Source organism: Arvicola amphibius, chromosome X, assembly GCF_903992535.2.
Source record: "Arvicola amphibius chromosome X, mArvAmp1.2, whole genome shotgun sequence".
Lineage (NCBI taxonomy): Eukaryota > Metazoa > Chordata > Mammalia > Rodentia > Cricetidae > Arvicola > Arvicola amphibius.
This window is the reverse complement of record NC_052065.1, coordinates 51054133-51073806: the sequence shown is the minus strand read 5'-3', so window position 1 is coordinate 51073806 and position 19674 is coordinate 51054133. Positions and strand designations below refer to the sequence as shown.

General features: G+C 36.8%; 1 protein-coding gene across 3 annotated transcripts in view; it reads left to right on the top strand.

Moving 5' to 3' along the window:
• Pola1 (DNA polymerase alpha 1, catalytic subunit) overlaps positions 1-19674 on the top strand; it is a 323376-nt gene that overhangs the window by 136168 nt on the left and 167534 nt on the right. For all 3 annotated transcript variants that reach the window (XR_005283881.1, XM_038317189.1, XM_038317190.1), the window contains 2 exons: positions 4432-4563; positions 11035-11209. Coding sequence is in view for 2 of the 3 variants with exons in the window: in XM_038317189.1 (XP_038173117.1) it covers positions 4432-4563; positions 11035-11209 (307 nt within the window). In the remaining variant the exon portion in view is untranslated. The remainder of the gene's footprint in view (positions 1-4431; positions 4564-11034; positions 11210-19674) is intronic.

Below are 19674 nucleotides of genomic sequence, written 5' to 3'. Positions count from 1 at the left end.
CACATTTTCCTTATCCATTTTTCAATCGAGGGGCATTTAGGTTGTTTCCAGGTTCTGGCTATGACAAACAATGCTGCTATGAACATAGTTGAACACATGTCCTTGTGGCACGATTGAGCATCCTTTGGTTCTATACCCAAAAGTGTTTACCCACTTTCTGATAGATTTCTTTGTCAAAACTCCTACAAAAAAATTAAAGGATCTGTTGATGACTTTAAGGAGAAATTTTATAATGAAAACTCATTTATACTACTTCTATGTTAAAGATTGTCATTTTTCACATTTCCATATACTTGAAAACATATTTTATTGTTAGTATTACTTTATTGTTTTGAAACCCATTTTTATATTTTTTTGAGACAGAGCAGTCAGTGTCTTATGTAGCTCAGGCTAGTTTGAACTTGATATACACTTGAGGCTGGCCTTGAATGCCTGATCTTCCCATCTCCCTCAGGGTGCCAGGATTGCAGATAAGTGCCATCATGCCCGGCTTCTGTGTATCTATATTACCTGGAAAATCTCATATAATATTTTCATATTAATGGAAAATCATGTATGCAAGGTCCTAGGAATGTCAATATATTAATCGTTTATTTTTCTGACATGTTTATTTATTTTTCTTATTGATTATTAAGTTTTCTTTTCTATTATAAATAATTCCATTGACCATCTATGTTTACTTGTTATTTTGCTTTTAGATGAATTACTTTCTTATTGTATGTTCCTTGAAATAAAACATTTGTATAAATGATATGACTATATGAATGGTTCTAGGAAAACTTGTGAAAAGTTGGTGCTTATTAATAATAACAAAATATTGATGCTATTTTCTTCGCAGTTTCTTTGTAATGTTGATGATTTTTTTTTGTTTTTTTTTATTTTAATTTTTTTTTCTCATTTTTTTATTCAAGATTTCCATCTCCTCCCCTTCTCCTCCCCCTTCCCTCCCCTCCCTTCCACCCATACCCCCACTCCACCCCTTTCCAAAGACAAAGAGCCATCAGGGTTCCCTTCACTATGTTTAGTCCAAGGTCCTCCCAGCTCCCCCTAAGTCCAGGAAGGTGAGCAACCAAATTGACAAGGCTCACAGTGAGCCCGTCTATGCTGTAGAGTTCATGTTCATTGCCATTGTCCTTGGTTTCTCAGTCCTCCTCCACCGTCAGCCACATTCAGAGAGTCCGGTTTGGTCCCCTGTTCCATCAGTCCCATTCCAACTGGACTTGGTGGTCTCCCCTTAGATCTGTCCCACCGTCTCAATGGGTAAAAGCACTCCTCGCGGTCCTGGCTTCCTTGCTCATGATCTCCCTCCTTTTGCTCCTCATCAGGACCTTGAGAGCTCAGTCTGGTGCTCCTATGTGGGGCTCTGTCATTTTCTCCATCCAATGCCAGGTGAAGGTTCTATGGTGATATGCAAGATATTCATGAGTATGACAATAGGATCTGGACATTTCTGGCACCCTCTCCTCAGCTGCCCAAGGACCTAGCTGGGGGCGTCTTCCTGGACACCTGGGAACCCCTCTAGAGTCAAGTCTCTGCCAACCCTAGAATGGCTCCCTTAACTAAGATGTATAATTCCTTGTTCCCATATCCACCCTTCCTATATCCCAACCATCCTATTCCCCCAAGCTCTTCCCATCCTCCACTTCACACTTTTCTCTCCCCATCCCCCCATCCCTCCATCCCCCCCCACCCACATATTCCCATTTTTTGTCCGGCAATCTTGTCTACTTCCAATATCCAGGAGGATAACTATATGTTTTTCTTTGGGTTCACCTTCTTATTCATAAAAAATCCTAGAGAAGCTATATAAGAAGGTGAACCCAAAGAAAAACATATAGTTATCCTCCTGGATATTGGAAGTAGACAAGATTGCCGGACAAAAATGTTGATGATTTTTTAAAATAAAACTTTGCTGCCACTTTCACAGTGTGTTTTCATTTGATTTTTGAGAGAATGTTTTTCTAGAACTTACATTCATACTTGGGTCAATTTTTTGTTTTCTATACTTTGACCATCATGTCTTTAATGTTAAAAAAGGAGATATTTATATCATACCTTTGGCTATATGTGCCTTAATACTAGCTCTTCGCTGTAAATAGTGCGATGTGCGGGCATCCATGTGTACATGCTTGCGTGCGTGAGTGCGTTTGTGTGTGTGTGTGTGTTTTCATGCATGATTTTCTTTCTTTGAAATAGTCTCTAACTGCCTGGAATTTGCTAGGTAGACTAGGCTAGCCTTATGGAAAGCTGCAGGGATCCTCTTGTCGTCACCTCTCCAGTACTGAGATTGCAAGGGCAAGTCATACCCAACTACTTTTCATGAGTTCTATGGATCAAATTCAGATCCTCCTGTTTACACAGCAAGTGTTATATCTCCTAGCCCCTGCTTTGCTTGTTGAGACAGGTTTGTCTGTCACTGACTTATAACTTACTGAGTGGATTTGGCTGGCTGGCTGAACTGGGAGTCCTAGGGAGCTACTTGTCTCTGCATCTCCATTGTTAATACATAATATTTATTAGTAACTAAGCTGGCTGCTTTGTTGTTTGTTTTTCTTAACAGTGGTTAAACTATTTAATGATACAACTATCTCCCTAGCCCTTGTGTTTTTATTTATAAAGAAGGGTATATTTTGGGTATAGTAGTGCATGCTTTTAATCCCAGCACTTCGGAGACAAAGGCAGACAGATTTTTGAGTTCAAATCCATCCAGAAAAGGATGGATTTACTGAGTTTGAAGCCAGCCAAGGCTACATAGTGTGACCCTATGTTTTTTATATTTTTGTAGTGTTAATACAAGCATAGTAAATTCTGATAAATGTAGCATAGAAGTCTGTGTCTATTTATAGTTACCTATTCGTTCATATGCGAAAGGTTAGTTGTCTTCCTAGTAATCTTTAATCTTTGTATATTGTTAAAGTTGTTTGTAATGTAAAATCTAAGACTATACCAGCAATCTTTTACTTTAAAATTTTCTGCTCTGCATTGTACTTTGAGTTTTTTCCATATTTTTGTTAGTGTGTAGCCACTGTAAAAAATGTGCTATATGTTATTTTCATACATATGTATCATATATTTTTATCTTATTCACTCCTGTATTGAACCTTGAGTGTCTAGTTTATCCATATATGGCATTGTAGATTATTTGTTGATTTATTCCCTGAATTATGCAGATATTACAATGGATGTATTCAAGTTTATTATCAAAGCACATGTTAAAATACTCCAACTTCATTAGAAATGTATTTAAGTATTGGGAAGTTGTCAGGCTATCAGAAGTGGAAACATATTTTCTAAAGTTCGATTGCACTTGAAAGTTTGAATTCTGTCACTGATGATATCTATTGTCAGATTTTTTTTTCTTGAACTAGCATGTTTTAGTTTTTGAGAAACTGCTAGATCCATATGTCAAAATAACTATAGTTTTCCTACCATTCTTTCAAGTAGGAATTGCATTCTATGTAAACAGCAGTTAGTTTAGCTTGTAATATTTGCACAAATATTTTTTTATAGTAACCGTCATTCTTCAAATATGCTGTGTATATTCTTTGTGTTTAATCATATAAAACAGTAGACTTATTCTCACAGTTTAAAAGCTTTAGAAATTGCTAACTTTGCTAGACATGATGGCTCACAGTTGTAATACCAGTACTCTGGAAGTTGAGGCAGTATGATTGCCTCAATTGTATAGCCAGCCTTTTCTACACAGTGATTTCCATGTCAACCTGGGCGATAGAGGGAGACCACACCCTCAGATTTACTAGTTTTTACTGCTTAGTCAAGAATATTCTCAAATGAAAATCCCTTACTATGGTGATGGAAAGTAATATACTGAGTGTTAGTACAATTTAGTGTTACTGTTAGATTCATACTTATAAGGCATGAACAGTTTTTACCAAGCTTTCCTTCTGTATCATTCAAATAGTATTGTTAGAAAATAATTTTTCTCCTGGCTGGTGCTTTTGCTGATCTTGTTTTGCCACTTTTTGTTACTAACTCATTGTACTCTGTAGAGCTCAAGTTGACATTCAAAGTAAATTCAGTGCTGTGTAGTGCATTGGAGGTCTATTTCATTAGAGAAGCCTTTGAGAAACAGATCATTAAGTCAGAGTAGCTGTTATATTCTGATCCCAGCTAATCAAATGAGAAAACTACACACATGAGGAGAAACTCTAAGGCTTCAGAGAACAATGGAGCTAGAGTCTTGATTATTTTAAATATTCAAATATTATGTGGCATAGTTTATAAACTTACATTTCTTTTTGTTAGGCTTGTATGTGATTATGCCACTTACTGACAGAGAAAGAAACTATTTTCTGCATACATTGTCATTTTCATGTTATACATATATGATTCTGGCAAAAATATGTATGTGTGTGTATAGTTTTATTTTAAAATTTGGAGAGATTATTGTTCCTCTTTTTTGCCTTTTAGGCATTGACAAAAGATCCCCAGGATTACCCTGATAAAAAAAGTCTACCTCATGTGCATGTTGCCCTATGGATAAATTCTCAAGGAGGCCGGAAGGTGAAAGCTGGAGATACGGTGTCCTATGTCATCTGTCAGGTAAAATTATTCCATTTTTATAATACTTGTGCCCCCTAAGAATCCTGGGATGGGAAGATAGGTCAACACAAGAGTGAGGACCTGAGATCAGATTCCCAGCACTCAAATGAAAAGGCAGGTATAGTGGCTTGTGTTTATAACTGTAGTGCTGGAAGGTGGGGGCATGCAGATACTCAGAGCTTGCTGGCATTCATTGAGTGATGACCTTGTTTTAGAAATATAATATAGGCTACTGGAGAACTTAATCAGCAGTTAAGAGCATCGGCTTCTGCTCCAGAGGATGTGGGTTCAATTTGCAACACCGATATGGTAGCTTACTTACAACTGCTTTTAAATCCATTCCCAGGGAATTCTATACCCTCTTCTGGCCTCCACGGGCACCAGGTACAGGTAGTGCAGACATGCATATAGGCAAAACACCCATACACAGAAAACATAAGGTAGAGAGTAATAGAGCAAGTTACCTGATGTTGACCTATCCTCCACACACATGAACATAAACCACTGGTCTATACAGGAATCTTGAGTTGTAGACAAAAGTTTCTGTTCTACCCGAACCTGCAGCCATTCAGTCTCAAACACACAGAGGCTTATACTGATTATAAACTGTTTGGCTTATTAGCTCAGGCTTATTATTAACTATGTCTTACAACTTAAATTATCCCATAATTCTTGTATATGTTTAACCACGTGGCTTGTTACCTTTTCTCAGTAAGACATTCTCATCTTGCTTCCTCTGCATCTGGCTGGTGACTGTCTTCTCTGCTTTTCCTTTTCCCAAAATTCTCCTAGTCTGGTTGTCCCACCTATACTTCCTGCCTGACTACTGGCCCTCAGTGTTTTAGCAAACCAATATGAGTGACAAATCTTTACAGTGTGCAAGAGCATTATCCCACAGCCTTGAGTCAATTCCAGATTGCCATAGTATCTTAGTAGTAGTTTTCTGAATACCTGGTCCCATAGAGAGATGGTTTAGTTTAACTAGCTTTCAAATCTTTAAAAAGAAGATCTATAATGTTTCATTACAGGTTCCACTAAAACATTTAAAGTAGCTTTTGAAGGTCATTGAAATTTTTTTATGAGACTGTCTTATTACAGTTGTAGTATGGAGGGCCGCTTGTTGGTCCCTGGCTGCGTAGCCCCCAAATAATCACACAAAAACTGTATTAATTAAATCACTGCTTGGCCTATGAACTCTGCCTTCTTACTGGCTAACTCTTACATTTTAATTTAACCCATTTCTATTAATCTGTGTATCACCACATGGCTGTGGCTCACAGGCTAAAGTTCTGGTATCTGTCTCCTTTGGAGCTACATGGAGTCTCTCTGACTCCGCCTTCTTCCTCTCAGCATTCAGTTTAGTTCTCCCCGCCTAACACTGTTCTACCCTATCAGGCCAAGCCAGATTCTTTATTTATTAACCAATAAAAGCAACACATAGACAAAAGGATCTCCCACAGTTACTACTGTTTTTCAACTATAAATTACCTTCCTGAAATTATGTCATAGGCTGGGGTTGTAGCTTAGTGGTTGAACACCTTAGTGTGTGTGAAGCCCTGGCTTTGATCCTCAACACTGCAAAAAGAGAAAATAAAGTAGTATGTGTACTTTTGATGATATATCCAGCAACTGTAGTAGCTTGTTGTAGTTGTTTTTAATCATTCCTTTTCTGACAATTTTAATAAGAAAGGTCAGTGAATGGAATAATAAAGTGGTTTGTCCTCCTAGCTTATCAAAACATTACTTGAGAAAATATGAAATGCATAGATATATGGAGAAAGTTGGAAGGCACAAAGACTTGACTTTACCTCCCTCTCCCTGCAGCCTCTTTCCTTCCCATATTTTCTTTCTCCCTATTTTGTAAAATACCTCGAAGGAAACTGTATGCATTCTCAACATACTTTAAAACTGATAACTAGTTTGTTTGAGAATGGTCTGTCCCTAACAAGATAAAGAGGAAAGTAGGGCAGAGAAGGAAATCAGGATTTTTTTTCTCTGAAAGCAAGCATTTGACTTCAGTTGGAAGATAGAAAACCCAATCTTTTCTCTCTATATCAGTTGTAAGCCTGTCTCAAGTTCTTTAAAATTAGTATTGTTTGGTCTACTTACCCCAACACATAACTCATTTGAACAAGATTCTTTTTTACATTAATGTGGTGGTTTGAATAGGTAGGACTGCCCCCCCCCACCCGAACCATGTGTTTTAGTATTTTACCCTATTAGACTCTATTAGGTGGTGTGACCTTGTTGGACTAGGTGTGGCCTTGTTGGAGGAAGTGTGTCACTGTGGAGGTGAACTTTGAGGTCTCATATATGCTCAAGCTATGCCCAGTGTGGGACAAAGATGATTTTGTTGCTTGTGGATCAAGATGTAGAATTCTCCAGCATACTGCCATGTTTCCTGCCATGATGTTAATGGACTAAATCTCTGAAACTGTAAGCCAGCCCCAATTAAATGTTTTTTTATAAGAGTCTCTGTGGTCAAGATGTCTCTTCACAGCAATAAAACCCTAACTAAAACAATAAGAGCAATACTACATTATTCCAGTAAAATCTTTAATGTTTAAAATTCATTCCTATACAATTGCCCTTTGCTAAAACACAGCCAGTTTGCTTTAAAATGCATAGAGCCTTATGAAAATCAAATGCTAGTCTATTAATGTAATATCTGCCACATACTGTAGATGATGTACATAACAATGGTAAGTACATGGACAGGAATCAGCACTTGACTTTATCTCCCTCCTAGGGTTCCCCTTGATTAAAAACTGTTAGAGAATACCAATTCCTTCAGGAAAATATTTCCATAAATGTCTGGCTTGCTCAAATCTTTAATGTGCTTTGCATATTGCTTCTGACAAGTCTCGTCTCAAAAAACAATTTTCAAATTATGCAAATAAAGATTTTGGTAAATAGACCTTTTTTCACTTAGGTCTTCACATACATGGACAAGATCCTAGATTATTAATGACAGGAGCAGATGGTAGCTTACAATTTTGAAAAATATTACAGGTTTAGTGAAATAACATCTAATGATAAAATCTAGACAGTTTTTTTAACAAAGTATTTTGTTTAAAACTGAAATGGAGGTATTTGTTGATTATAAAATAGTATGATAGATATATCTAAAGGTCAAACTAGTATTCCTTAATGTAAAAATATTTGCTCTTATTCTTGTTTTGATTAATATATGTCTTTAAAATGCTGATGCTAATGTAGTATAGTATACCCAATTTGATGTTACTTAAATATTCTTCCACTGACTAATGCTGTTCCTTCTTTTTAAAATACAAGTTATATTTGGATTTATCAGCTTATTTTCCATATCATATTCCGAGAAAGGGCATATGATTTTAATTTGCCATTGTTGCCCTCAGTGGGATGCTTGCACCTTTCAGCATGTTTATTGGCCAAATCTGCCTGCCTCTTTTTCTTTCTAGTTTTTTATCATAACATTTGGAATGAATTTTTGATAATGTATGGTGACAAGTTTCTAAGAAGATTGTGTGCTGCCCTAAGCCATGTTGTCTTCTAAGAACAGCTGGTCTTTCAAACAAATTCAGTTTTATTTAATATTTTACATGTAGAATACTGTATCCTACGGATAAAGTTTATTTTTTAAAATTGTATTATGCCTGCATGTATGTATTGCAACGCTTGTGTACTTGGTACCTATGGAATCTAGAAACTGGCATCAGTTCCCCTGGAACTGTGGTTACAAACTATTGGGAGCTGTCATGTAGTTGCTGGGAACTAAACCACTCAATCCTTTGCAAGAGTAGCAAGTGCTCTTAACTGCTGAAACATCTCATCAGCCTCTTGTCTACTAATTTTAATCCTGAAGTTACTTAGTTTTCATTAGTCATAATTTTTGTAGGGTATATCTTTGAGATCCCCCTTCCCATCAACCATTTAAATTTTCCCCCATTATTTTTTCACAAACAATGGTTAACTTAGAGCATCTGGTTATCCACAAAATTTATAAATTGCTACATGGACACTTCAAGAAAGACCAATCTTCCTTCCTTATTTGTTCTTAAAAGGTGTATGTCACATGTTCTTGAAATCTTGTTCAGTTTAAGGACTAGATCTTTGAGTAATGTCTTAGGTAAGCGTAGATGTTTTCCCAGCACATGTTGGAAAACCTATTATCTAACCTGTTGTGTTGTTTTTGAGCTTAGATTTTTAAAATACAGTAGGAAATATGTTGGGGTTACTATTAGCTACAAGCTATTTAGAGTTAAAATGCTTTAAGTAGAAAGTATGCTCAGAAATTTTCAACTGCTCTTTAAATGTACAAATATTCCTTTATGAGAACTTCTAGTGACGTGCTAGAAAGTAACTCAAGCAACTTGGTTTCATTTGTTTTGTAGTTCTTGGGATAGAACTTAGGACCATGTGCATGCTAATGCTAAGCAAGCACTTTACCTCTTCCATTCAATCCACCAGTGCCTTAAAAACTTTTCACTTCTCCAATTTTGACTTTAATTCATGATTTGAAAATGAGAGAATTTTCTGGGTGTGGTGGTGCATGCCTGTAAACTCAGCTCTTGGATGGGAAGGGGGAAAGGGGGAGGGGGAGAGGAGAGAGAGGCCAGAAAGAAGAAGGAGGGAGGGAGGAATAGGAAGGTCAGTAGTAGTTCAAGGTCCTCTGAGCTAGAAGCCTGCCTAGGGCAACATAAGATCAGCCTCAACAGCAACAAAAAAAAAAAAAAAAAAAAAGATTAAACTGATCAAAAATACACTTCTATAGGCTGACCAGATTTCTGGTACTAAAAGGCATATAGTATATATGAAGACACAGACCGGTGGTTTGTTTTCAAACTCTTAGCTAGCAACTGTTGCCTTATTGTCACCTTAAAATTCTAGTTTATTAAAGGACATTGCTTAAGCCTGATTAATTCTAATTTTTTCTTTACTTAGTTGTGAAATGTGGGACAAACAAATTTTAACGTGAGGGTTGCTTTCTTTTTAGGTATTTCATTATGCCTTAGACCAGGCAGAACCTAGTTGAAAGACAGATAAATTCTATCCGGAACATAACGTGAGAGACAAGGCCCTGATTTGGGTCTCTGGGAAAGACTGTGATATGGGAGGTTGCCTCAACTTTGAGCTAGGTGCTGAGCTGAGAAGAGACTGATTATGGCCTGAGTGAAAGAATAGGATTCACATTATAATCAATTCTGCAGAGCAGCTGAGCCCTGTGAATAGTTATAATTTACTAGTCTGAATATTAAATTCTGTTGTTTCACTCAAGAGGAAGAGTGGAGTCATTGGATGTTGGTCCAGTAGAATGGTGACTTTTTGATTCACAGATGACAGTGACATCACCACGGAGTTGCATGTGGGTTAATTACATAGAATCTCACAACTTTAATTTTATAATGTAAAAGAAATTACTCTTGAAAAGAGTCTCTAACCCATCTTAATTTGCTTGAGGAGGAGTCAGCTTAACAGTGGAGAGTAAATAGCCCTTCCTCTGGTCAGATATTTGACTTTTGAGCACTGCTGCTTTCAAGGTAGATCAGTTACTTTTCTCGTTCCTATGATGAAATACCTGAAAGAAACAAAGGACAAAGGATTTATTTTGACAAAGTTGGAAAGAATACATGTTTATCTCAGTGGGAAAGGCGTGGCAGTGGGACCAGCTTGTGAAGGTATTTATATTTTAGGAGGACTAAGAAGCAGAAAACGGGAGAGGCTGGGCAGATGCTCTGCTGGCTTTCTCATTTTTTCCTTTTTATTCATTTTGGAACCTCAGCACAATGCATGGTAATGCTTACTTTCAGGGCTGGTTTTCTCTACCTCAGTTAATTATTTCTGGAAACACTCTTCCAGACATACTCAGAGGGTTGTTTCATTAAAACTCAAAGTATATCTTAGCCTAGTCAAATAACAATGTTAATTAGCCATCCTACCAGCATTGTACATTATGATTACTGCTCTGTCTTATGTCTTCCATATATGCCTTGTTTCTACTGGGGTTTATTTCTTGAGCTTTCCCACTTGCTCATTTGGGGCAAAGTTGGGTGCTAACATGCTTCTATGGCTGGAATTGTGGCTGGAAGTTACGTATTAACAGAATAAAAGACGTGCTATTCTTTTATTATTGTGCCTCTAAAAGCCTTTCTCAGTAGACTAATTGTCACGAGTCTTGCAATGTGTTTTTGTGTCGTGACAGGTAGAATTATATAATCTAGCTAATGACATCTTGCTTACTGGTTCCATATTCTGACAGCAAAGAACACAAGACACTAGATTTACATTCTCAGGCAATGGATAAGATTGAGGCTGAGAAGTTCTTGGGCTTTCTACTCTAAGATACATGTAAGATTTTCAATAGGGTACCATTTATTGGTGTTTGGAACTGAGCACATAAAATTTAAACTGTTGTCCCTCTATTTGATTAAGCAAGTGTATGTGTGATTATTGCTTTGCTCACAACTTTACTTATACTATGTCTTCTGTTAGGATGGGTCAAACCTCACTGCAACTCAGAGGGCCTATGCACCTGAGCAGCTGCAGAAACAGGACAATTTAGTCATCGACACCCAATACTACTTGGCCCAGCAGATCCACCCTGTCGTGGCTCGGATCTGTGAACCCATAGATGGAATTGATTCTGTGCTCATTGCATTGTGGCTTGGTAAGTGTCTCAAACATGTGGGAAGTCTCATAAGAAAATCATGATATGCCTAGTATCTTGTAACTGTTAGGATTCCTGCTTGTAGATTCAGGATTTTGTCATTACTTCTTTGTTTCTTGATTTTTACAATTGTTTAGTTCCTGTCTCCCATTAGAATGTGAACTCCACATATACATTGCAATCTGTGGAAATCTGTGCCTGCTCTACATGTGTACTCACTCAGTAAGTGCAGAGGGAGAAAGAATTTTAGGTATCAATATGGTCATGGGACTTAAATTTTTAAAGGACTAATTAGTGACCTTCCATTAATAAGGAGGTTATTGATATTTTGCATTTTTTAGCCATCTTGTTTGTCTAAAGATATTTTGTTATAAAACGAGAAAACATGACTTTGTGATATTTAGTTTTTACTTTATATTCTTCTAAAATAAGAATCACTGTTATTCTATAGGAAGTAGCTGTTTCCTAGTTTATCATCTTCCCAGGAGGTAACAGCTAACCTTGAGACCTTAATGTCTCTTTGATTTTTATTTCAGTTTCACCCTTTACTATGTCATTATTATTGCCGTCTTTGCTCTAGAATGTTTTTTAAATATCCCTCATTTCACTTCCAAGTGACCGGAGCATAGTTATGTTGCTTTTAAGGTCCCTTCTTTATTCTGTCATAAGCAAGACTTCATGTTTTTAAAGTACTCCTTAATAAAGTCCTTATATGGTACCACATTCTCCATAAGTCAAGTCTACTAATGCGGATGACATCTCATAGACTTTAGCTTTGACAGTTTTAGACTAGTTTTCTAACTCCAACCTGTGCATTCTCTAAATAATGTGTCGCTCATTTTCTTGCAAAAGTTTTCTCTGACTTTAACTAAAATGTCTAGCTTGAGTGTTACAGAATGTTGACATCACTGGGACCTGGTTTAAATGCTGGTTTTGATATTAACGCGCCTCTGAATCTTGTTCTGTCCATTGATTTAGTTTGTGAGTAGAAGACTATAATTGCTCTGAGAGATAAGATGTATGTGTGATGCTCAGCACAGGGCTTGAGTCAGAGGGAGTGCTCAGCACATGGTGGTATAGCCACCTGCCACCCTAATTTCAGGCTTCTGTGTAAATATGTCCATCTTTCTTCAGTCCATAGGATTTATGCATAGGTGGTACTCAGTATGTCTTTGTGGCATGTCATTGGATTTTCCAAAGCTCATTATCAAATCACATATATTCCATCCTGCCCCTGTTGAGTGTGTTTCTGAGATCAACCCCTCCACCCCCATCTTACTATCCCATCAGTGTCTGATCTGGAAGTGGAAACTCATTTTTGACATTTGCCTAAGCAAAACATAATTAGGAAGATAAAATTCTGCTACCAAAATAATCATATAATGTATTCTCCAAGTTGAGTTGTATTTGATGATGTTTATAAATCCTCAGCTGGGAGGAGGAGACTATAAATGCATGATTTTTTAGCTTCATTTTTTTTCCTGTTATACATTGAGTGCTTACTCTGTTTGCTGTGATAAGTACTTGCCACATCTTATTCAGCCTTTGTGACAGCTTCATATGGGTGCATTGAAGCTTCATTTTACAGAGGAGGAAGCTTATGTAAAGTAGCTGATAGTTTGATCATATAACTTGTTAAGTATGGGGCTATAGTTGGATTTTAACTAAGCACTATGTGACACTGAAGCTTCTCCTGACCACTATGTTAAATTTGCTTCTTAGTGATAAATAGCATGGCTCTAAGAGCCTGTAAAAGATGTTCCTTACAGAAGAGAGACGATAAGGATATGCAAGCACGAGGAGCTTCACCTTCTTCCTCTCTCAACTTCACTTTGTGCCTCCACATTTCTCACTGAAACCTCAAAGCTAATCCAGTTTTTTTTTATTAGTTTTTCCGTTTATTATATAATAAGCAACTTGATCCAAAGGCAGACTGTCCTGTTGTGTTTTTTGTTTTGTTTTGTTTTGAGTTTTCCAGTGACTGGGAACTGAAATGGAGGGAAGATGGGAAAGCCCCATCTTATGAATGAATACCATTTTAGGCTATATATCCCCTATTTCTTGGTCTTAGCTGGGATCATCTGTATAGATTCCTGAGAGATTGTTTTCTTCCGGGTTTTTAAACCTGACTCTGAAATGCCCCCCTTTCCAGTAGTCTCAGCACTCTTCCCCCTCCATTCCTTGTGCTCCATTCCCACCTGCCCACAGTCCACTCACTAAATCTCTTCTGTTCCCCTTCCCTGGGAGATCTGGGAGGCCCACCATGAACCCTCCTTGGTACCTAGCCTCTCTGGGTCTTTGGATTACAGCATGGTTACCCTTTATTTTACAGCTAATAATCCACTTATGAGTGAGTACATACCATGTTTGCCTTTCTGGGTCTGGGTTACCTTACTCAGGATGATTTTTTTCTAGTTCTATCCATTTGCCTGAAAATGTCACAATGTCACTGTTTTTTTTTAAACAGCTGAGTAATTCTCCCTTGTGTAAATGTATCACATTTTCTTTATTCATTCCTTGGTTGAGGGGTATCTAGGTTGTTTTCAGGTTCTGGCTATTATGAATAAGGCTGCTATAAACATAGTTGAGCAAGTGTCCTTGTGGTATGATTGAACATCCTTTGTACATATGCCCAAGAGTGGTATAGCTTAGTCTTGTGGTAGATTGATTCCCAGTTTTCTGAAAAAAAAAAAAAAAACAAAAAAAAACAAAAAAAACCACCATATTGATTTCCAAAGTGGCTGGACAAGTTTGCACTCCTTGTGACAAGATTTCTGCCTAGTCTAATTGTCACCAAAGAGGCTTCATTCAGCAACTCATGGAAATAGTTGCAGATGCAGACCCACAAACATTAGGCCGAGCTTTGGGAATCCTGCAGAAGAGGGGGATAAAGGATTATAGGAATCGGAGAGGTCAAGGACACCATAAGAAAACCTGCAGAATTAACTAACTTGGGCTCACAGGGGCTCACAGAGACTGAACTGAAGCAGGGAGCCTGCATTGGACTGACCTAGGCACTCTGCACATATGCTACAGTTGTATGGGTTGGTCCTCTTGTGGGACTCCTAACAACAGAAGCAGGGACTGTCTCTGACTCTTTTGCTGACTTTCTAGACCCTGTCTCTCATACTGAGTCACCATGCCCACGGTGAAGTGTCTAGTCTCAAGGGAACTTGATAAGCCATATTTTGTTGATATCTGTGGGAGGCTTGCCCTTTCCTAAACAGAAGCACAGGAGGAGTAGATTGGGGGGAAGGAGTTGTAACTGATGGAGTTTGGGGGAGAGACTCAGAGGAGAGGAGGGGGGAAACTGCAGCTAGAATGTAAAGTAAATGAATTAATTAAAAATAATACTAAAAAAATAAAGCCAGTTAACAGAAGGAAGTGCAGAACATAGAGTTCTATCAAAATAGGACAGTAAAGGGTCATGAAGCCTTTCTGTGTGGATAGGCCTGAGACCCACTCGGTATGTCAAGACTGGTTATGCTGGGAGTGAACTGGACTGTTTTTCATTCTGAAGGTCACAATTAAGACCACAAGGAGCAGATTTGTTTTCTGTATGCTGGGGCTCGAATTCAGGGCCTTGTCTATATTAATTCTACTCTCTACCATGGACCTCAAGCATCTATAGTGGTTAAATTTTTTTTTTACTTTTTTGATAGTATTACTTGCTATTATTTGTTTACTTAAATATACATTATCATAACTGGCAGCTTTATGAATCCGGTTCAAGTAAATTATTTGCAAAGTTTAATGAGTCCCCTCTTTGGGGGTTTCATGTGATTGACATATCTCAATCTATACAGGACCTCTTTCAGTCTTCGACATGTCCCATCATGCACCCCATCATTCCTACTCCATTATCAGAAAGCTCTCAGAGATAGTGTCAAAACAGTTCTTAAGTAGCTCCTTCTTCATTCCATATAATTTATTAAAGCCAATGGAATACTTGTATTTTGAACCATGGAGAAACTGCTGCTATTCCCTCATTCCAAACTACTTTTCCTTTTGGCCTCTTGATAATGTTTATATATATATATATACACACACACACACACACACACACACACACACACACACACACACACACACCAATAATATGTGAAATTGTTACTTGTATAGCCACCCTTCTCTTCTGTGTCCCCTCTTCTCTCATCTTCATTACTAGCCCTACTAAGTAGTATGTCTTTTTCTTTGTGTGGGGTTCTACATTAATAAGTATCAACCACGAGGAGCTGAGGGAAACATTAAAATGCACTAGGCAAATCTCAGTAGGCATTTGCTTCTGCTCTCTTAAGGAACTGTGCACCCTTTATTTCTCTATTCCACATGAAAAATTAAGGTGGCTTTTCACTTGGGGCTTTGAGCTCCCCATTAGCAGTTCTCTTGTAGTTTGTGGTTTTAGTGAGGGATAGGGAGGGGATGTGGAAGTAGTGTCAAAGTAAGGGGAGTGGTAGAGGTTATGGGGGTTTCAAAGAGGTGCAAGCTCTAGGCATAAAATTACTATAATTTATTTTCAAAATTCTAAATCTGTTTTCTTTATGTAAAAAACTGCAGTTAGTGAACCGACAGTGTTAAATAAGTTGAATGTACAAATGTATACATGAAATACAAGCCCTCCAGCTGCCTAATCACAGACATAAAATAATCCTCTTGCTTTTAATGTAGTTTTTATCTTTGATTAATGAAATGTATAACAGCGTCGAAACTTTAGTGAAGTTTGATACTTTGTCCTTTTAGTTAGTACAAAGAAATCAGGAATAATGGTATAGTTTCATTTAGGAAAATGATTAAGTTCACGAATTTTTTATTTTTAAGTCTCTTTTGTTGAGAGCAAGTATATTTTTCAGCTACCTTTTTCCTTTTCTACTGCCTTTATGCTACTTTCCTTGAAATGAAAGGCAAGCATCAAGTGTTGGTTTTATCCTGTGGTTTCACTTTGGAAATTCTCTATTTCTATTTCTCTCCCATCAAGATGCTTCCTGAATTCTGTCTGGTAGCATGCTGCATGTCCAGGTGTTGTATATGAGAAAGCCATTTTAATGGAAAAAAGGAGAAAGAGGATAGTCTATTAAGTGAGTGAGTGGATAAGCCTATTGAAAGAGAATGGTTTATTCTCTCTAATAACTAATAGTTCTTATTATCCCCCTATAAAATGTATATCTTTTTTTCTGAAACTCGTGCAAGATTATTGCTATTGAACTTAAATAAAATAAAATTTTACTCTTTTTCATCTGTGAATAGAAAAAATATATAGTATTACTCTTCTTATACAATAACCCTATGGGAAACATGGTCACTGAAACTTGGAACTCTTTTCTTTTGTTCTCCAGACTGTAGGTTTTTCTTTCTTTCTAGCTCTAATGAAAGCTCTCTATATTCTGTGGATGAAATACTCACGGTGTGCTTCAACATCCAAATAGTCTTCTGTTCTTAGCAAACTAGACTAGTGAGAAGGATAATGGAAAGTTCATCCTAGAATTTTATCTTTCCGTAAATTTTATTTTGTGCATAATAGTACTTAGAATTATATTTTTTTCCTCCAATGAGCAATGAGTTTTACAACAGCTATAAAGTACATTTTTTTATGTTTAATGCTAGAAATTAAGGATTGTTTTTCTGGGCATTTTTCTTATGGGTCCTGAGAAATTACTGATATTTGAAGAATGTGAATCGAGAATTTATTTTCTGAAAATACTGATTTCAGACAAGGCAGAATGAACGTAACCCCTTGTGTTCATGAGTTAAATTTGAAAGCGTAAGTTCTCCTTTGTAAAATGCTATTAGCTAGAAATGATGGGGCATGCCTGCAAATCCTAGCACAGGGAAAGAAGGAACAAAAGTATTGCTGGGTTTTCTGGGCCAATCTGGGTTTCATAGCAAGATCTTGTCTCAAAAAATAAAATAAAATGGTATGTGGCACTCATATTATAGAAGTTAGTTTTTGTGAATTGACAAAGCCTAGTTATTTTCTACAAATAAATGAAATAGTAGGTAAGCAATATTTGGGAATGCTTTTGGCACTCTTGAGGTGATAGAGATATCTGCAAAAATAGCATGGAGGGGATAGAATGAAATACATTGCTTGAGAGTAAAACAATTGTGCAACTATCAGGTGCCTCGAGTATTAGTTTGTCAAAGGATTTGTCTTTTTTCGTGTTTAAGCTCTTACAAGAGTATTATATGTGGCCATCATTTTCAAGCTTTACATTTTCTATCATATAGTTAATAATAAAATTTAAAAAGCTAGCGTCAAATGCATGGTAGTGCATTAAGGGAAATCTTGACAGCTGGTAAGATCCTCTTTTTATATGCTGCGGTTCTGTCCCAAGTTCATTATCCAATAACTCCTGTTCTCTGTCTAATCTGCTTTTGTATTCATTGAACAAATTAATGTTAGGCTTGTTATGCCCAGCATCATATCCTTTGTGAAGGATACAAAGGTGAGGTGGAGCTATGCATTCTTTTAATTGAGTTCAGGCCAAGTGATTAGATGATTTCACTATTGCAAGGATATCTAATATACATTGCAGCCTGTTTCCAAAAGATGTAGAATAAAAAGTTATCAAAATTATGCAAAACAAAGAGCACACCTACCTGGTGTCTTCATGAAAGAATTTATGAATGTTGAAATATTTAGGGCATCATGAAAATAGGTTGTGTGCCAGTATCTCCATAGGAATTACCCCTTATATCTCAGCTACTGCCTCTATTCTCTGAGCACTTGGAGGGAATTGATGTGGTATCTCTATAAGGGTATCAGTTGCACTGTACATCCATGCTATAAGATGTTTCCTCTCTCTAACTTGCATACTGTATGCTATATAATGTAAACAGTGAAGCTTCTAACAACTTTGAACCAGACCAGAACAGTTCAGGAAATCACTGGAGTAGGTTGACACTTAGAAATTCTGAAGAAAAATGAAGATTTATCAAATTGTTTACATTAGACCTATCTTTTTAAAAAGATAATAAAATTAAGCATACCCCAGATGACTTAAAACTGTTGCTTTTGCTGTGTGTGATCCATACTTTTGTAATCCTACCACTCTGGAAGCTAAGGCAGGAGAATCATAAGTTTAAAGCCAGCCTGTATTATATGTAATAAGACCCTCTTTTAGTTACTTTTCTATTGCTGTGATAAGACACCATGACCAAGGCAACTTATAAAAGAAAGAGTGTAATTGAGCCTGCAGTTTGAAAAGATTCAAATCTATAATGGCAGAGCAGAGGCATGGTGGCAGGCATCTGGAGCAGAAGCTGAGTGCTCACACCTTGATCCACAAGCAGGAGGCAGAGAACATATTGAGAATGGTACAAAACTTTTGAATCCTCAAGGCTAAACTTCCTAATCCTTCCCAAATAGTTTCACCAACTGGCGCCAAGTATTCCAACATATGAGCCTGTGAGGGCCATTCTTACTCAAACCTCCATGGATCCTTTCTTAAGAAAACAAAACAAACAAACAAAATATATGGTTGTGGTTATAGCTCTATGGTAGAATATTTGCCTATCATTTAAGAGGTCAGCACTTCAAAAAAGTTACTAATAGAAAAATAGATAAAACATAGCAAACGAGAACTGAATTCATCATACTAACCTACCTAAACTGTATTAAATATATATGAATAAGTAAGACAGCAAAGGGTAAAGTAGGAGATTGTTGGTTCCTCTTATCTGTCAAATGTTGAAGCTTATTTTATTGTTGAAAATAATAGTTTGTACAAAATCAGAAAGAGAAAGAAGTTAAACAATTAATAGCTTATTAAAATGAAGTTATTAAAATAGAAGCCTTGAATTCTGCCTGTTTCCCTTTACCCCGTATATTAATGTATTTGTTTGTGAGGTGGTAATCAATCATTAGTCTGTTATTTAATTTGTGATACTTTATTTTTTAAATTCTATTTAGCACAAAGTATTCTATTTATTCTCATGTTTAAATTAAAGAATAAAGATACTTGTAAAGGTTTTTCTGAACTAGTATATGGATTGAGCATCCTTAATCTGAAATGCTTCACAATCAGAAGCCTTTTGGCACTAACTGGCGTGATGATACCTAACCACATACTTTGAATAATTTAGTAGTTCCTTAACTGCTCTTTTCCTTCAATTTTACAAAAAACTGACTTATAGGATGGAAAATACCACAACTACTTTCATATGACAGGTCATGTACTCTCATGTGATAGTCAAACTCAGGCACATTGAAAGTATTACATAGAATTATTAGGTTCAGATGGGTATACAAGGATCATATGAAAAGTAAAAGAATCTTGTGTTTATACTGTGGCTGGTTCTAGCCCTAAGAAATTTTGTTATGTATATGCAAGTATGTTAAAATTTTAGATCCGTACTCTGAACCACTTCTGGGCCCAAGTGTTTCAGACAAGGCATATTCAACCTGTGCACATTTCATTAATTTAAAATTCATACTCAGGTGTAGCATCAAGACATTAAAAACATTT